Source organism: Myxine glutinosa, chromosome 6, assembly GCF_964187855.1.
Source record: "Myxine glutinosa chromosome 6, kmMyxGlut1.1, whole genome shotgun sequence".
NCBI classification, from domain to species: domain Eukaryota; kingdom Metazoa; phylum Chordata; class Myxini; order Myxiniformes; family Myxinidae; genus Myxine; species Myxine glutinosa.
Window position 1 is genome coordinate 92,805,517 of NC_136266.1, and position 19,461 is coordinate 92,824,977.

General features: G+C 42.1%; 1 protein-coding gene across 5 annotated transcripts in view; it reads left to right on the forward strand.

Annotated features, from left to right (window-relative positions):
• The first annotated feature begins 284 nt into the window (after positions 1-284).
• RBM19 (RNA binding motif protein 19) overlaps positions 285-19,461 on the forward strand; it is a 233,193-nt gene continuing 214,016 nt past the window's right edge. For 4 of the 5 annotated variants that reach the window (XR_013623829.1, XM_078780149.1, XM_078780152.1 and 1 more), the window contains exons 1-4: positions 285-637; positions 6,387-6,569; positions 6,688-6,822; positions 16,768-16,809. Coding sequence is in view for 4 of the 5 variants with exons in the window: in XM_078780149.1 (XP_078636275.1) it covers positions 602-637; positions 6,387-6,569; positions 6,688-6,822; positions 16,768-16,809 (396 nt within the window). In the remaining variant the exon portion in view is untranslated. The remainder of the gene's footprint in view (positions 638-6,386; positions 6,570-6,687; positions 6,823-16,767; positions 16,810-19,461) is intronic. The other variant, XM_078780150.1, reaches the window with a different exon arrangement.

The following is a 19,461-nucleotide window of genomic DNA, read 5'->3' on the forward strand; positions in this document are numbered from 1 at the left end:
AAACCTTGAACTTAGCACACACTTTCCAATTTTTTTGTTCGACGGCTTGTTAGGGACGTTATTATCTCGCTTTAGCTTATTTCGTCAACAACCGTCATGGTAATTCTTTTTCCACTATCCGCGAACGATCCCACTTTCGTGAAACCACTTGCTTGGTGTTTGACAGCCATGGCAATATAATTCGCGGAACTGTTTTCACGCGAACAAAATTCTTATTTGACTTCATCCTTCCCGCGGATATGTAAAATTTATTTTATATTCATTTAATGTTTATGAATAAAGTTGAATACATCGGTTTGGGTGTCGCCATGCGATATGAAGGAATTAGAGAAGGAATTATTTGTCACTATGTACACGCCGATGTGTTTTAAATATTATTATTATTTTTTTTTAATTGTAGCTTTACTTTAAAGTACGAGAAAGGTGGAATATACGCATTTATACTCCGGGCGTTTTCAAGGATTCAGCAAAAAGAATGAATATGGAAGATTGGAAGGAGTCTTTGAACATGTGTTGAGAGCGATCTTAGCATGCATGACATGATGTCAAAGTGGTGGTCATTTCAATGAACTTTTAGTATTATCCTTAGCATCAAGTGAAAATGTCGAGGCTTGTGGTGAAGAATCTTCCCAAGGATGTGAGTCTAAGAGTGTCCATTAACGTGTGTGAGAGAACAGGCCGCGGTCGAGGTCCAGCGTGTTGCCTAGTCGTGTGTGCGGATCATGGAGCGTTTTGTCCCCTCTTCCTCTTTCATACTGTACGGTCATTTGGAAAAGGTTAAACGTGAGAAAGGCGCTGAATGTGTACGGGATAAAATCGGTCACTTCAGACTGGCATTTTTAATCGTTGTTTTTGCAATGACAAATATTAATATTATTTTGCCGTCACGTGTTTGCTTATTTCGATGTCATTATGATTCTGCATCGATTTGGACATTTATTTTCCATGTGGAATGTTCGAACTGTTCATTCGGTCTCGCAATCGTTTGTTTTGTGTCAGTTGTTCGTACGTTTTTTTTTCAGTCGTTTGTAGGTTTTTTTTTTTAGTTTGTACGTTGTTTTTAGTCGTTTGTATGTCTTATTTAGTGTTATTTAGTTTGTATGTCGTTTGTATGTCTTTTCGTGTATGTTTTTAAAAAGTTTTTTAGTCGTTTGTATGTCTTATTTAGTCTTATTTAGTTTGTATGTCGTTTGTATGTCTTTTCGTGTATACGTTTTTTTTACGTTTTTTTTTTGTTAAATCGTTTTTTTTTTTTTGTCGTTTCGTACCTTTTTTATTTATTTTTATTTATAAAGTCGTTTGTACGTTTTTAAAATCGTGTGTACGTTTAGTTTTAGTCGTTCGTACATTGTTTTATTAGTTTGGACGTTTTTTTATTATTATTCATGTACATTTTTTTTATTCGAGTCTACATTCTTTATATTTGCATATTTGCGTATTTTTGTTTTTGGTTCATGTTTTCCATGTTTGCGTCGTTCGCATGTTTTTTTTTAAAATTAGTGTGTACGTTTTTGTTCGTTTTTTTTTGGTAAATTTTTACAAGTTGCCCATAATCGTTTTTCACATCAAACCTAGGATTTTCTGATGGTTTTTGATGAACTCATTTTTGACTTGGGACCCCCTCCCCCAATCATCAAAAATGAGTTATTTTGACCGAAATAAATATCAAATTTGAATGAATTTCATCTAACCCTAATCGGGAAGGCCGCTCATTGACCGATATGATCACATGATGTATCGCTGCTCTATGATTGGCTCTTTCTTGTCGAAAGGAGGTCATTTATATTCGTAGTTTCTCCGTTAATAATTTTTGGCCGCAATATTACTGTATAGAAAAGTTGTCAGAAATGGCAAGATATAATCGATTCTGGGTCCAAAAATTGTGTATGAGTTTATGGGCAACTGAAAAAAAAAATACCATTTTTTTTATTCATGTGTATGTTTTTCTTAGTTTGCATGTTTTTTGTGTAGGTTTTTTTAGTCGTTCGCATGCTGTTTAAAAAAAAAATTGTGTACGTTTTGTAGTCGTTTGCATGTTTTTTATTTATGTATGTTTTTTGTAGTCATTGCATGTTTTTTATTTGTTTTTTTTGTCATTGCATGTTTTTTAAAAATTTGTTTATTTTAGTCGTTGCATGTTTTTTATTCGTGTTTTTTAATCGTTGACATGTTTTTTTTAAATTTGTCATTGCATGTTTTTAATGTTTTTTAAAAGTAATTGCATGTTTTTTATTCGTGTGTATTTTGTTTTAGTCATTGCATGTTTTTTTTTTAAATAATAATAATAATAATTCATTTATTTTGTATAGCGCTTTTCCAGAAGCCCAAAGGCGCTTTGACAGAGTGGAAAACATAATGCATAACAATACATGAAAACAACAATTGCAAAAAGACAAGAATCAAGAAAACAAACAGCAGCGATATACGGCATATATATAAGACAAGAATCAAAAAGACAAGACAAGAATCAATAGGGAAATATTTAAAGCAAAAGGAGGGAGAAGGAGAAGAGATAGTCAGGGGTTAAATGCTGTGGGTTGAATGTTGAATGCAGCGTTGAACAGGTGGGTCTTTAGTGATGTTTTGAATGTGGTGAGTGAGGAGGAGTCTCTGATGGTGTGAGGTAGTGAGTTCCAGAGGGTGGGAGCAGCGATGGAGAAGGCCCTGTCCCCCCAGGATCTGAATTTGGTCCGGATGGAGGGGGTCAGGAGGTTGGTACCAGCAGAGCGGAGGTTGCGGGTGGGAGTGTGTCTGGAGAGGAGGTCAGCCAGGTAGGATGGGGCCAGGTTATGGAGGGCTTTGTATGTCAAGAGGAGGATTTTGTACTGGATTCTCTGGGGGATGGGGAGCCAGTGAAGCTTGTAAAGGACGGGGGTGATGTGGTCACGGGTCCGGGAATGAGTGAGTAGACGGGCAGCGGAGTTCTGAATGTATTGGAGTTTATTGGTGATTTTTGAGGGTGAACCATAGAGGAGGCTATTGCAGTAGTCCAGACGGGAGGTGATGAAGGCGTGGATGAGGGTTTCTGCAGCCGTGGAGGAGAGGGATGAGTGGAGACGGGCAATGTTTTTCAGGTGAAAGAAGGCTGACTTTGTGATCTGTTTAGTGTATTTGTCGAAGGAAAGGGTTTGGTCAAAGATGACGCCAAGATTCCGGATGTGAGGGGAGGTGGATACTGGGATACCGTCGATGTTGAGGGCAAAGTTATGGGTGGATTTTGTGAGCGTTTTTGGGCCAATGATGATTATTTCAGATTTATCACAGTTAAGCTTGAGGAAGTTGATTTGAAGCCAGGATTTTATTTCAGTGATGCAGTTTGTCAGGATAGAGTGGGTGTCGGTGGAGACGGACTTGGTGGAGATGAAAAGCTGGATGTCATCGGCGAAGCAGTGGAATTGGAGACCATGACGGCGGATTAAGTGACCGAGCGGGGACAGGTAAAGGATGAAGAGGAGGGGGCCAAGAACTGAACCTTGGGGGACACCTTGGGGGAGGGGAGCAGTGGGGGATTTGCAGTTATTGATGGAGATGAACTGGCATCTGTCAGAGAGGTATGATTTAATCCAAGAGAGGGCAGTGCCGGTGACGTTAAAGGTGGATTCAAGTCGGGTGAGGAGGATAGTGTGATCGATGGTGTCAAAGGCAGCGCTGAGGTCGAGGAGGACGAGAATGTTGAGGTTGCCAGCGTCAGAGGAGAGGAGAAGGTCGTTGGTGATTTTGAGGAGAGCAGTTTCAGTACTGTGGTTGGAGCGGAATCCGGATTGGAATGTTTCATACAAGTTATTGGCAGAGAGATGATGTTTGAGTTGAGTGGCTACAGCGCGTTCCAAAACTTTTGACAGAAAGGGTAGGTTGGAGATGGGTCTGAAGTTGTTTAGGGTGTCAGGGTTTAGACCAGGTTTTTTTAGAATGGGGGTAACAGCAGCAATTTTGAGGGAAGGTGGGACGATGCCTGTAGACAGGGAGGAGTTTATTGTTGCAATGATAAGTGGAGAGAGAGCAGGGAGGGAGGCTTTGACAAAGCTGGAGGGGATGGGGTCAAGAGTGCAGGTGGCAGTTTTCATTCCTATGAGGAGTTCAGAGAGGTCAGTAGGAGAGATTGGGGAGAACCGAGACAGGGGATGGCAGGACAAGGGGGGGCAGGTGGTTGGAGGGGGAGCGGGTGCGGCGGTGGTCAAGCTGTTGTAGATGTTGTCAATTTTGCGTTGGAAGAAAGAGAGGAAGGAGATGCAGTTGTCTACTGTGAATGACTGGGTGGTGGTGTTCAGGGGGCGGAGGAGTTTGTTTATTGTCGAGAAGAGTGCTTTTGGGTTTCCGGAGCCAGAGTGGATAATTTGAGAGTAGTAGGCAGAGCGGGCGCGGGAGAGGGCATCTTTGTAGTGTTGTATGTGGTCCTTGTAGGCTTGGGAGTGAACTGTGAGACCCGTTTTATTGCGGAGTCTTTCAAGTTGGCGAGCACGAGTTTTCATCAGGTGGAGTTCAGGGGTAAACCAGGGAGCAGAATGGGTGAAAGAAACTGTTTTGGTTTTTACAGGCGCAAGCTGGTCAAGGCAGGAGGAGAGAGTGTGGTTGTAGTAGTCAGTGAGGTCGGAAGGGGTGTGGAGGTCAATGAAGGGAGAAGTGGACATTTTTTCAGAGAGGGTGGATGAGAATGAGGTAGGTGAAAGAGCGTTTAGCTTACGGAAGTTGATTGTGCGATAATGCCTTGGTGTTGGGGCGGGGATGTTGATGGTCAGAGTGATGGCTAAGTGGTCAGAGAGGGTGAGGTCGGAGCCATAGAGATGGTGCAAATTTAATCCAGTGGAGCAGACAAGGTCCAAAATGTGACCACGGATATGGGTAGGAAAGTCGACATGTTGAGTGAGGTTAAAGCAGGTGAGTAAATCAGTGAAGTCAGTGGTTATTGTGGAGTCAGTGGAGTCCATGTGGATATTGAAATCACCAAGGAGGAGGATTGAGGGGGAGAGGGAACATAGCTGGGTCAGAAAGTAGGAGAAGTCAGACAGGAATGATGGGTGTGGTTTGGGAGGGCGGTAGACGACAGCCATGACTGACTGCGTGTGACCAGAGAGTTTTAAAGCCAGGTGTTCAAATGATGGAGCAGATGAGATGGAGATGAGGTTGGTCTTGATGTCTTGACGGTGGATAACGGCAATTCCACCACCTCGGCCCTCCGAGCGTGGTTTATTGACGTAGGAATATCCATTGGGTGTGGTGAGGTTGAGTGTGTAGTAGTCCAGAGGTTGTTGCCAGGTTTCGGTGAGACAGAGAAAGTCCAGTTTGTTATCCAGGATGTATTCGTTCAGGATGAGGCATTTATTGTTGAGGGACCGGGTGTTGAACAGGGTGAGCTTGATGTTGTTTTGAACAGCAGGGATGAATTCAGGTGATTTAGCCAGGGTTCGTAGGCAAGAGGTGCGATCGTGTGGGTTGCTGTGACCAGGTGCGCTGGGACGAAGAGTGAGAGTGCGCTGAGCCGACCAGAGGACGGGGATGGAGTGACCTGATTGCAAATAAACAAACTTGCGACCGGAGCCACGGTGAATGTACCTGGGTCGTCGGAGGAGTCCATTTGATTTGATGGCAGAGATGCATGATGGGGTGGAGCGGGTATTGAGCAGAAGAAGCCTTGCGGCGGAGTACTTCAGAGCCATGCCAGGCAGGAGCGAAGGGACGAGTACGAGGCCAAGGTCGAGGAGGCAAAGCGGCAAACGCAGCGGCAAACGCAGCGGCAAACGCAGCGGCAAACGACTGCAGCCGCTAATCAAGACCACAGCGGCAAACAAGGCCACAAGGCCACCGGCAAACAAGGCCACGGCCACAATCAACGGGAGCGGGCCTTTCAAATTCCGTATTCCGTACCATCAAAAGCAGATTCCGTTATCCAGCCGGAGAACACGCGGCACGTGCGGGTGTGAAAAGGCAGGACAGGTGTGAGATGTCAGGTCAGAAAGGTAGAAGCAGACCCTGTACATCCATCCAGTCGGAGAAGCGGCGAATATGCAACGCCAGCGTCCTCTCGCAACCGAACCCGGAAGCCCGGGTTTTTGCGTGTACTTTTTTTAAAGTCATTTGCATGGTTTTAAAAATTTATTTCTGTGTACATTTTTAGTCATTTATGTGTATGTTTGTTTATGTTTGTGTATGTTTTATGTGTATGTTTATGTGTATGTGTTTTTAATGTTCGCATGTTTCTTTAGCTGTCGGTTGGTCCTTTCTTTAGCGATCAGTCATTTCTTTTGCGGTCCGTCGGCTGGTCTTTCCTTCTTTATTTATTTCGCAGTTGGTCTGTCGTTCATCCTTTCAGTCGGTCGTTTATTCCTTAATTCTTTCTCTCATTTATCTACAAAAATGAGTCGGTCGTGCGATGCCTTTTCTACAACCAGATTAAAGAAGAACGTTTCCGTAAGATTTTTGCTGACTTTGGTTCATTGACCGACTGCAAGCTGAAGTTTACAAAAGATGGACGGTTCAGGCAGTTTGGATTTGTGGGTTATCAAACGCAAGAAGAGGCACAGGCTGCACTCAGACACTTCAACAAGAGCTTCGTTGACACATCTAAAGTTGTGGTACAGAATTTCCCGATAATTTCATTCTGGTTGTATCTTCCTGTGTATCATTGAGTTTTCCCTCAGTTTCATCTTTGTGACTTTTAAAAAACTCTTATTTTAATGGTCGCTGATCTAGGTGGAGATGTGCAAGCCTTTTGGGGACCCATTGTCACAACGCAAGCGAGTTACTAAAGTGGGGTTTCCAGTGGTAGCCACGATGGACAAACTCCATGAGGTGTGTGCGGATTTGGCGAAGGTTCCTGGTAAAAAGGTATTGGTCATTCACAACACTGCCTGACATGTCGCCTCACACATGCACTTTTTAAAAGTAATTAATACTTTGTGTTCATAAGGTTATTTTGAAGAGTATCGTGTCCTCGGGCAGGTAATTGCAATCTAGTTTTTGCACAAGGAAGAGATATTGCTGATAAGTGAGAACCTTTAAGGCCATTTTGGGGGATGAGGGGTTTGGTGGCTTTTTATGCAAGAGAAAAAGAAATTCTCAGTGTTGTGTGTCTGTCACTTGAGCATTCTTTAACAGGGAGCCATATCGTTTTGTGCCTAATGCGAGCGATTCAGATGAAGATGGCGTTGGTGAAGATGACGGTGTTGGTAGTGTAGATGAAAACTCTGGTCACATGTTCACTACATACAGTGCATTCAGAAAGTATTCAGACCCCTTCACTTTTTTCACATTTTGTTATGTTGCAGCCGTATGCTGAAATCGTTTAAATTCATTTTTTCCCTCATCAATCTCCACTCAATATCCTATAATGACAGAGAAAACAGGATTTTAGAAAGTTCTGCAAATTTATGAAAAAGAAAAAACTGAAATATCACATTGACATAAGTATTCATACACTTTGCTATGACACTTGAAATTTAGCTCAGGTGCCTCCCATTTCTCTTGACCATCTTTGAGATGTTTCTACACCTTGATTGTAGTCCACCTGTGGTAAATTCAATTGATTGGACATGATTTGGAAAGGCACAGACCTGTCTATATAAGGTCTCACAGCTGACGATGCATATCAGAGCAAAAACCAAGCCATGAGGTCGAAGGAACTGCCTGCAGAGCTCAGAGACAGGATTATGTCAAGGCACAGATCTTGGGAAGCCTCCAAAAAATAATCTCTGCTGCATTGAAGGTTCCCAAGAGCACAGTGGCCTCCATAATTCTTAAATTGAAGAAGTTTGGAACAACCAGGACTCTTCCTAGAGCTGGCCGCCCGGCCAAACTGAGCAATCGGGGGAGAAGGGCCTTGGTAAGAGAGGTGACGAAGAACCCGATGGTCACTCTGGCTGAGCTCCAGAGATCCTGTGTGGAGATGGGTGAAACTTCCAGAAGGACAACCATCACTGCAACACTCCACCGATCTGGGCTTTATGGCAGAGTGGCCCGACGGAAGCCTCTCCTCAGTGAAAGACACATGAAAGCCCGCTTGGAGTTTGCAAAAGAGCACCTAAAGGACTCTCAGACTGTGAGACTCAGAAACAAGATCATGTGGTCTGATGGAACCAAGATTGAACTGTTTGGCTTCCGTCTGGCCACTCTTCTTTCAATTTGGATTGAAACTCAACAACTCAGATATACCCCAAGTGCGTGCCCATTCTCCACTTCGTATCAATCAGCAGATCTAACTGAAGTTGCTACCACCCTACTCGCTTTTCCGTCACCTTCTTAAATGGACACTTTTTAAATGGACCATTCTGCATTCAAGGCTGGTGTGAAGAGAGATCTGACCCTCCCAGAATGGCAGCTGTGGGTAGGGAACCAGGCAGAAGCATGTGATGCAGGCATGAATCTTCAACAGTGCAGGAGTGATCTCCTGCAAGAGGTGGCCCGGGAAAAGGGTATCGGATTGTACAATCACAACCAGACCTACATGGCAAGATGCCTCACACGTCAGGAGATTTATGGCTGAAGAAAGCAACTCAAAAATAACAGAAAAAGTAGAAGAGGACCTGTAGAAAAATATTGCATAGGGATATGCCTGTATATTTTTCATTTTATCGAGATGACCCCATATGGTTAACAAGACTTTTCTTTCATATTTGCATTTTTCATTTCATAAAAATGGGATGGGGTGGAGGCTTTTCAGATTTGTTCTATTATTTTCCAAATAAATTTATTTCTGTCCGTGCATAGACTAGGTCCTGTATAATTTTAAACAAATTAATAATTATACAGGCATACAAAATAATTGTTCAAATAAGAAAATTGGAAAGTAAGTGGATGTAAAACTATGATGAAAAAAGAAACAAGAACTATGATGAAAAATGATAAAAACTATGATGAAAAAAGAAACAAGAACTTAACAAAATTAGCCGTCGTATTCTTATTTGAATACTTGAAAGTGATTTCCCACAAACGAAAAAGAAATGATCAAGCAGACACATACTCGCATGTATGTTGTGCGATGTTAATTTGATTGCACCCATTGAAAAAAAAAAAGTTGTGAAAATTCAATATCTGGATAAAAGTAATGTAATCAAGAATGCTGAAAAACAAAATCTAATGAGCCAAACGCATTTGTGAATGTCAGGTATCTCATTATGAATGCATGAAAATGAAATTGAATGCACAAATATTGAAGAAGAAATCTTAGTATGGTGGATTTGTAAAACTGCTTGAACAAGGTGCAAATGCAAATGAACTTTTCAGTCTTGTCATTACCTTATCCCTTTTGTCTATCTCACGTGGTGTGCCTGCTCGGCCATAAGTTTAATGTCTCAGATAATTTGTTGTTCTATGGGCACATACGCCTGGTAGTGGTTAAGGGGTTTGTATTGCATTTATTTATCACATATTTGCACTTGTTCAGTTGTGGGTAGGGAACCCACATGTGTGTGTGTTAATCACACATGTTATGTTAATGTTAATTATGTTATGTTAATGCACATGCACATGCACATGTTAATGTTAATGTGTGGTTAAACAACGAGATGTGTGTTAATCAAATTAAGCACAAATTATGAAATTAGCAGGGAAAACCTTTTGTAAATATCATCATTTTAAACTTATCATGTGCATCAACAAGTCTCAGATATGACCTTCCCATCGGTGTTAAGAAGCACGAAGGTTTGGGTATAACGTACTTGTCCACGAACTCTCAGACCTTTCACGGGCCCATATAGTTAGGAGCTTTTGCAGTACGTGCTGCCAGATATAAAGAAACTTTTCGGACAAGTTGATCAGGAGGTTCTCCAAATGTTTTGTTGTGCTGAGGCACACCCCTTTCTCACAAGTACGGTTCCAAGTATTTTTTGGCTTCTTTAAAAGGTTTGTCAGCTGTTTGATGCTATGATCCTTATCTATACTTGATATATGTCCAATGGCCATCCAGATGAACCTTGTTACTAGGGGTTTCTTAGAACCCTAGGAGTAATAACACACTGTTTAGGTTTTTTGTTTTCTTACCTTTTTTTCTGCCAACACCTGAGCTGGGATTTTCCAAATGAAATTTTGCATCATTAATGGAATAAAAAGTATGTGGGTTTGATGCAATTTTTTTGACCTTGACATAAATTTAAGGTCATGACTAAATGAGAGAAATTTTACATTTTTTGTTATAACTCTACTTTTTCTCTGATTGGAACAAAATTGCCCTCTCGAGATAGCCTAGAAGTAAGTCACATGTATGCTTGATTTACATCATACCCTGCCGAGTTGGGGGTCAAGGCCAAATGTCAGTCTGAAAAAATACCCGGTTTTTTTTTTTGTCATCGCTCAATTTTTCCAATGTGGAATCTCAAAGACCTCTTTGCCTTCCAGGATGTTCTTGCATCATAATAGCATACCTGCACTGAAGTTGTGCACCTGATATTTGATTTGTCCTTGACCTTTTTTTCGGATTGTGGCCTAATTAACTAAAAACACATTTTTGATCCTAACTTGAATAATTTTTCCTTGATTTTCATGATGTTTAGTTTTATAGATGGATTGTAGATGGGGACACATTTTGTTTATTTACACACAATCTCTAAATGTTGAAGATCTTATGGTGGTCCAAAAAGAAAATGGGCATGATTGGATTGCTTACTCAGTGATAGTTTTGTGGTTGCAGATATCTAGTTGACTTTGATATAACTGTGACTTGTTAGCTCACCTGGAACAAAGTTCAGGGTCATTTTTCAAGTCAAATGACTTTCAAGTCAATGAAAATGACTTTCAAATCAAGCATACATGTGACTTATGCGATGGCACGTTGTCCGTCCGTCCGTCAGTCTGTAAACACCTGAAACTTCTTCTCCGAAACCGCTGATGGGATTGTGACCAAATTTGGCACAAATTATATTTGTTGTGTTGGGGCTAAAGTTTGTTCACGGAATTAAACAAAAAATGACCACAGTGTGGTCACCAGCTGCGACGTGTAGAATCATGAGGATATCCGTTGCAATATGCGCTACTAACTTCGACCAGTCATTAAATTATACGCGTGCACTAGTGCGCATGTGCGATTCAAAAAGGCACCCCAACAACAAGAAAAACGCGGTCTTCTCATAGAGCTGCTCGTCGCAGCTAAAAAGTCGGGGTCAAAGTGGATCCAGGTTTGACCCTCCCGAAATAGGTATTTGCTTTCTTCTGCGAATGTCACGGTTAGAAACTTGTGAGAGTTTCTTGTGAGAAACTACACACACGATTTCGATGAAACTTGACCACAACCATAACCACCCGTGATGTACCAATGTTTATTCAATTAGAAAAATTAGGGTCTTAGGAGGTATATGGGGTTGGGGGAGGTGGGGTTGCCCCCTTGTTTTCTTTGTTTAAAGTTGATGACTTGTTTAAAGTCTTATGATTATGTTAGTATGATTCTACTTGTCTCCTAGCAACCATTGAAATTGGTTTAAAATACCCTTAGTCGGTGCAGTATACTGTTTGTTCTCCCAGGTGAGCGTCAGGTGTATTGCCCCGATGTTTTTTATTATCACATTGTGTTATTATTAAACTGTTCAATCCCTAGAGTGGAGGCATCTCATTTTTTCCACCATTTGGCTCATTAGAACACCAGACAGCTTTTGGAAAAACTTCGGTTTCCCATGCGTTTCCCTTGAATTTGGCAATCACCGCTCAGTTATCCGCTGTGCCCAAATTGTACAGGGCTGGTGAGCGAGGGTTCACTCAGTGCACATCGTAATATTAAAAATTACGGGTGTTTCTAAAAGCATCACTTGTTTGTAATGATACATATACAGTGAAACCTTGACTTACAAGTTTTATTCGTTCTGTGACCGAGCTCGTAACTCAATTTGCTCGTTTCTCAAATTAAATTTCCCCATTAAAATGAATTTAAATGCTATTAATCCGTTCCAGCCCCCAAAAAACCACACCAATTTTTTTTGTTACGTGTTTTTAAATAAGAAAAATGTACTTTATAAATAACAAATAATGTATAAACAAGCACGACCTCGTATATACTGTACATAATAAAAGAGAATGTAAAGAAATAAACTGGTTTTATTAAGTGTATTTACCTTGAAAATCAGACGAAGATGCTGGCGGAGGTGGAGGAGATGACTTTTGCCTTTTTCGCCACACTTTCCTCGCTTTCACTTGCAGGGCGTTTCAATAAAAACCTGTCCAAGGAGGTTTGTTTCTTCCTCCCTTTCAAAATGTTTCGAAAATGAGTGAGGCAAGTGTCGTTACACAGCGCCAACGCACGACCTGTTGCAACTTTTTCAGGGTGTTTCTTTTCAATAAACTCTGAAATTTTCTCCCACATTCCCAACATTTGAGTACCAGTTCACTGGTAATTCCCTGCTTGTCGTTAAAGGCGGCAAAAAGGGTTGGCGTCAGGAAGGGCATCCGGCCATAAAACATTGCTTCAAAAAGGGGACCGAAAAACAACAACAACCACGGTTCCCGAAAAAGGCCAACCCCCGCTTGCAGGGAAAAATGGCCTCTAAAGGTGGTTTTTATTCCCAACATTTCCTTAATCTCACTTGTAGCGATAACCACCTCCGCCTCTGGCTCCTCCGCGTTAATTTCCTGCAAAACCTCCGTATTCTGCTGCTGCTGTAGCTCCTTTAATTCCTCCGTTGTCAGTTCCTCGTTGTGCTTCTCGACGAGGTCGTTAACGTCTTCTTCATTCACTTGCAGGCCCATGGACTTTCCGAGGGACACAATCTCCTCCACCACTAACACTGCAGGTTCGAATCCTTCGAAGTCCCTTTCGGACACAACCTCAGGCCACAGCTTCTTCCATGCAGAGTTTAAGGTCCTCCTTGTAACATCCTGCCAGGCCATGTCGATAATTCTGAGGCAGGTCACGATATTGTAGTGATCCTTCCAGAACTCTCGAAGGGTGAGGTTTGTGCTCTCCGTAACCTCAAAGCAGCGCCGGAACAGGTGCTTGGTGAAGAGCTTTTTGAAATTTCAAATCACCTGCTGGTCCATGGGCTGCAGGATAGGGGTGGTGTTGGCTGGAAGGTAGAGGACCTTAATAAACTTAAATTCTTCAAGGATGTCTTCGAGGTTTGGTGGGTGTGCGGGAGCATTGTCAAGGACGAGAAGGGCTTGCAGGGGTAGGTTATTTTCCAAAAGGTACTTCTTGATAGCAGGACCAAAGACCAGGTTTACCCACTCCACAAAGAACTGCCTGGTGACCCACGCCTTTGCGTTTGCTCTCCACATAACCTGCAGTTTTTCTTTAAGTATCTTATGAGACTTAAAGGCTCTGGGGTTTTCAGAGTGATATACGAGTAGCGGCTTAATCTTGCAGTCACCACTCGCATTCGCGCACAGTGCAAGGGTTAACCTATCCTTCATGGGTTTGTGGCCTGGCATGCTCTTCTCCTCTGCCGTTATATACGTCCTCCTCGGCATCTTTTTCCAGAAGAGCCCTGTCTCGTCACAGTTGAAGATTTGCTGGGGGATGTATCCTTCGGCTTCTATCAGTTCGGCAAAAGTTATAATAAAATCTTCAGCTGCCTTCACATCCGAGCTTGCTGCCTCACCATGCCTGACGACGGAGTGAATGCCGGTCTTCTTCTTAAAATTATCAAACCATCCCCGACTGGCTTTGAATGACTCTTCCGATGCCTCGTCCGTTGATGTTCCCGCCGTCTGCTGCACCAAATCCCCGTAAATGTCTCGGGCCTTCTCACACATGATGCTCTCGGTCACGGTATCTCCTGCGAGCTGCTTCTCCGTCAACCACACAAACAACAACTTCTCCATCTCTTCATGGATAGAGGTCCGGAGCTTTGAAATAATCGTAACGCCTTTGGCTGGCGTTATAGCCTTTATCGACTCCTTCTGCTTCAAAATCGTACATATCGTAGAAGTACTACGATCGTACTGCCTCGCCAAGTCGACAACACGCACACCTCGCTCATGTTTTTCGACGATTGCGTGTTTTATATCCAAGCACATCATCCTCTTCTTCTTCTCAGCACTGCCCTTGGCACTCAATTTCTTAGGACCCATGGTTAAAACTAAGAAATTTTCCAAAATAACCAAAATGCGAAAACAAAGCAACAGCGATATACGGCAGAGATGCTTGCACGGCAAGATAACCACCTGAACGCTCGTTGGGCCACCTAGTGGCGGGTGGCGTAAGCTCGTAACTCAGATCTCGGCTCGCATCACAAAGCAAAAATTCGACCGAGCGACGGCTCGTATCTCGGAAAACTCGTAAGTTGGTGCACTCGTAAGTAGGCTGGGCCAAATCGGAGGTGATTTTCCTAATTCAATGTAATTTACCTAAAAGTTGTGAGTGAGTATCAGGAACAAAATCATGAAAAAAAAATTCAAAAATATTGACGTTTTACGGTCAGACAGCCCGTTACCATAGCAACAGTTACAGACGACTCAAAAAATGCCTAAATTGACGATTTCTCAAGCTGTGTTTGACCCCCAGAGTTGATTCTGGTACCAAAAGATGCAGAATTGAAAGCCAAGGATGATTGGATAGCTTAACAATGTCTGTGACACAATTCAATACCACTTTTATCCAAAAAACTGATTTTTGTCTGAAATTTCAAGCATATTTATGGAAAAAAATTGAAAATTTAGCTTTTTAATCATAGGATAACCATTAATCAGATTAAATTTACTTTAAATTGTCTTTTACAACCTTGTATTGTCCAGTTTTTATAACTGTTATAACGTTGTTTAAATTTGGCCATCTTCATTTCAATAAAAAAAAGTTAACAAAAGCAGCTTACAATCATTAATTTTAATGCCTGCTTTCGGTTGTTACTGTAACCATTCATCAGGGCGTTCAAGGCGCTCTTGCACACATCAAGGATAGGCACTCTTGTCTTCGATACAACGGCAGTGAACTCTGGGGTCAAGAGTGGAGTCGTAGTAAGACTGGAGACTGAGTTTGGCAGGAGTCTTCTGCAACTGGCGTGTCGGCACCACATCCACGAATTGGTTGGAGGGGCGTCTTGCTCAATAGTGTATGGCCCCACCACAGGACCTAATGAACAGCTGTTCAAGCGACTGCTCAACACTTGGAGTGAATTGGACCAGGGCAACTACACATTGGTCGAGGTGTCTGCTCAACAGAGAGAGCTGGCTGGCCATGTACATGCCACCATCACCTTCCTTCAGACGTGGATGGACAATAGCACAAAGGAGACTCTTCGACACGACTACCTGGAGCTGGCACACCTCACACTGCTGTTTCTTGGAGGGACTGTCCCTGATGGTATGAGGACCATCACTATCAAAGCTCCTGGGGCATTCCACCACGCCCGTTGGATGAGCAAGACTTTATACACTATAAAGGTGGCACTCTTCCGTTGGCAGCTGGGAGATATCTACACACCCGAAGAGCTGGAAGACATAACCAGTCTCGCTGCATTCATGTCAGTCTTCTACACTAAAGCGTGGTTGACATGTACCAGTGCTGCAGATGCACCATCTAACGACATGTACCTGATGAAGAACCTCCTCAAGGCTGAGGCCAGTATCGCAAAGAATCCAACAAAGTGGCCTGCCAAATTTCTGTCCTTTGTGACTGTGGCCCGAGAGAAGCTACAAAACCATTTGTGGTACCTCTCAGAGAGATTGGTCTCTTTGGCACTCTTCTCGGACAGAACGTCATCTGACAAGCAGACTATGAGAAGGGCTATGCTCAGGTACCATGGGACTGCACATAACATGATACAGGAGATGCCAGCCTCACAGCAATTGGGGAGTAAAGCCCTCAAAGACTTTGTTGGTTACGACTCTTGGAGCATGTTTGAACTCTTGGGTATTGACTCCAGTTTTGTCAAGCTCCCCGTTGCACAGTGGCCCACCTCAGACAGCTATCGTCATGGCAAGGAAGTTGTGGCCAAACTCCCAGTTGTCAATGACGCAGCAGAGCGGACACTTGGACTCGCCACAGATTTGAACACTAACAAGGCCCCCAAATCTGAGGCGCAGCTCCAGGCTCTATACAGGGTTGTGAAGGGCGTCAGGGAGAAGCTGCATGGACTGGCAACATCCACTGAGGTTGTGACTAAGAAGTCATTGGCCTCCATTGATTACAATTGGGACTAGGTTTTTTATTTTGTTATCAATGTTCAATGTCAGACCTTAAATTTGAGACAAAAAAGCTTAATCAATGACAAAAGTTAATTTAAAGTACATTTAATTTGACTATAGCTCTGATTAATGATTATCCTATGATTAAAAAGCAAAATTTTCATTTTTTTTTCAAACAAATGCCTTAAATTTGAGATAAAAATGAGTTTTTGGGATAAAAGTTGTATTGAATTGTGTCACAGACATTGTTAAGCTATCCAATCATCCTTGGCTTTCAATTCTGAATCTTTTGGTACCAGAATCAACTCTGGGGGTCACACACAGCCTGAGAAATCATCGATTTTAAGAATTTTTTGAGTCGTCTGTAACGGTTGCTATGGTAACGGGCTGTTTTACCGTAAGACGTCAATATGTTTGAAAAAAAATTTCATGGTTTTGTTTCTGTTACCCAGCCACAACTTTTAGGTAAATTACAGCCTTGTAGTATGAAAAATTGAAAATCACCCCTGATTTGGCCCAGCCTACTCGTAAGTCAAGGTTTCACTGTATATGTAAATTTTCATCAGAACTTTGAGTTGTCAGATAACATAAAGGTATGATTATTGGCACCTCAGGTCTATCACTCTTGTGAGAAATTTTTATGGTCTTCACCTTTTTCATGTCGATACGTATATTGGATCTTGATGGTTGAGCAGTGTCTTATCTTTAACAGTAGAATTTTCTTTTCGGTAGAAAGATGCCCCGTGGAGAGGACAAGCGAAGGACATGGAAGAGGTATTTAAGCACACATGTTTGATTGCACTTTGTATCCATGCGCAATCTGTATGGATCTGAATTATTTTTACAACTCAACAGAAAATACTCATATATTCAATGGAATCGCAGGTTTGGAGCAAAAATGTTGTTGACAGGCATTTTAATTGATTAACTATAAAAATGCAAAAAAAAATTGCCACTTATAACTGTGAGCAATTATGCCGGGTACCGAACATTACCTGGTTGATGACGATGCCTTCTGAAAGACGATGCCATCCGAAGACAATGCAATCCTATGCTGACCGTTTAAATTACCATGACGTCATTTTGATCAAACTATATTTCTCATGGCGAGCCGATCCCAAGAACTGCCAGTTATAACTGCCAGCAGTGATTTCTTATGTGTGCACTTACACAACTGTGAGGCACAAGGAATGAAGTTTGATAATATGATGTCGTAGTTCACATGGTTTGGCAGCCATATTGGATTTAATGAAAACATTTAATAATCTTTTTCTCTGAAACTGTTTAACATATACTTTGTATTCAAACTAAACTTGACAAAAACGACAGTTAAAAAAAAATGTACATTTTATTACCCTCGCCTGAGGAGAGGATATTTTATTTGAGTCCATTTGTTTGTCTGTTTGTTTGTCTGTTTGTCCGCACAGAATAAATATGATTTTCTCCGCAACTGTTGCTCCGATTGACAGGAAATTTTCACCACAGTTGCACCTCCACCTGTTGAAATTTTTAGTGATAATTATTATGACGTAGGTCATGTATTATGGGCCTTGGGGCATATGGGCGTAGGTCATGGGCGTAGGCGTAGGTCATGCCCATAGGTCATGCCCACCTATGGCCCACCCATAGGCCCGTAGGTCATGCCCACCTACGCCCATAGGCGTCTTGGAAAAACCGAAAAAAATTGCACCTCTATATCTCTGAAAGCGCTGCATAGAAAAAAATTGAGACCGCTCATTGTAAAGAACTCTCCATGTGGAATAACACATGTTAATGATGATGTCATAGGTGCCTCCATTATGACGTCATAATTCCACAAGTACAAAACTTCATCCGATCAAGATGAAATTTCTTGAGCATCATCTTGGGATAAATTGGTAGAGAAAAAAAAATGATGACATCATCGGTCGCGTGGTTCAGCTGCCATATTTGTTTTAACACAAAAGCCTGAAAAACCCCTGAAAACACGGCCTGGCGAGGGTCTGCAATCTCTGATTGCTCTTTATAGTTCATTTTTGTTCTCCATATTCTCATGATAAAGGTTTGTTGAAGATTTGATGACAAAAGCTCAATTAGCAAAAAGGTTGTGGTCTGGACGGACACACACACACACACACACACACACACACACACACACACACACACACACACACACACACACACACACACACACAGACACAGACAGACAGACACACCAAGGTACCCTTCAGTACCCTAATTATCATTTCTGTCATCGTTTTTGTTTATTTCAGGTGTCCTTCCACTCTTTCCTAACTTTACCTCCGCCGCCTGCTGAGTGTTTATTTTGCATTTTTTAAAATTTCACTTTTGTTGATGCAATGTGGTCAGCCAATTTATTGTCCCTTCCATTAATCTTTAAATCAACATGAACATCTGCATTAAAGTAACACAAAATTTAAAATAGCAATATTTTCCCCTCATTTTAGATGAATACAGCCTCCACCGCCCGATGCTGCACCACCATCTCACAGTGGGTGTGATAAGTAGCTCAAAACTTTGGCTCTGAGTGAAACCAGGAGTGCAACACAATTAATGCGTTTCCAGTGTATTAACCACGAATGTGTATTAACCGCACCCGTTTTTCACCCTCAAGAAAAGAAATTAATGTTCCTGGGGAAGCTTGATGATGTAGGGCTGAAAGTGCGTTGTCTTTTCAGCCGTGTCATTGGGTAGATGTTGGGAGGTGTGTGTGTGTGTGTGTGTGGTGGCGTGGCGTGGCGTGGCATCGCGTCGCGTCGCGTCGAACCGTCAGATCATGGCGTGCCATAAACCTGCAGGCCCAGGACGGGCTGGTCGTCCTCCTTCGCTGAGCTTCTCGCCTTCAGCCTGAGAGCAAGTGTTTTGAATGAAAACGTGCAAATTAAAACAAATTTTTCTTTGTAAGAGGCAGATGTTAGGGGGAGTGGTCCCTCAATCCTCATCTTATTGTCCTATTTTAACTATTCCAGTGAATGAATGAATCAATGATCGTTTTAAGGCCATTTTCCCCGCTAGAGCGGGGGTTAGCCTTGCGGGCCCCATGGCAATCATGGTTCCCTGTTTGAGGCAATGTTTTTATGGTTTCATATTTTATGACCATTTTTTTTTTCTATTGATTTATTTTTATTTATGAATTTTTCATTTTTATTTTTATTTATTTTCATATTTTATTTCATATTTATGTCCATATGACCAAAAAACCATTTTTATTGTTTTTATGGTTTTATTCCAGTGGTTTATTTTATTTAAATTATAATATTTAAGATCCACCTGGCATTCCATCTCCAGCAGTAGAAGGTCTTAATTTGAGAGCTCCTCCCGGTATGAGTCCAGCAACTCCTCCACATCTCCCTCCTCCACCTCATCAAAGCTGACAGTCTTGGCTATTTCGACGATGTTATGTCATGCTTTCGACACATCATTATT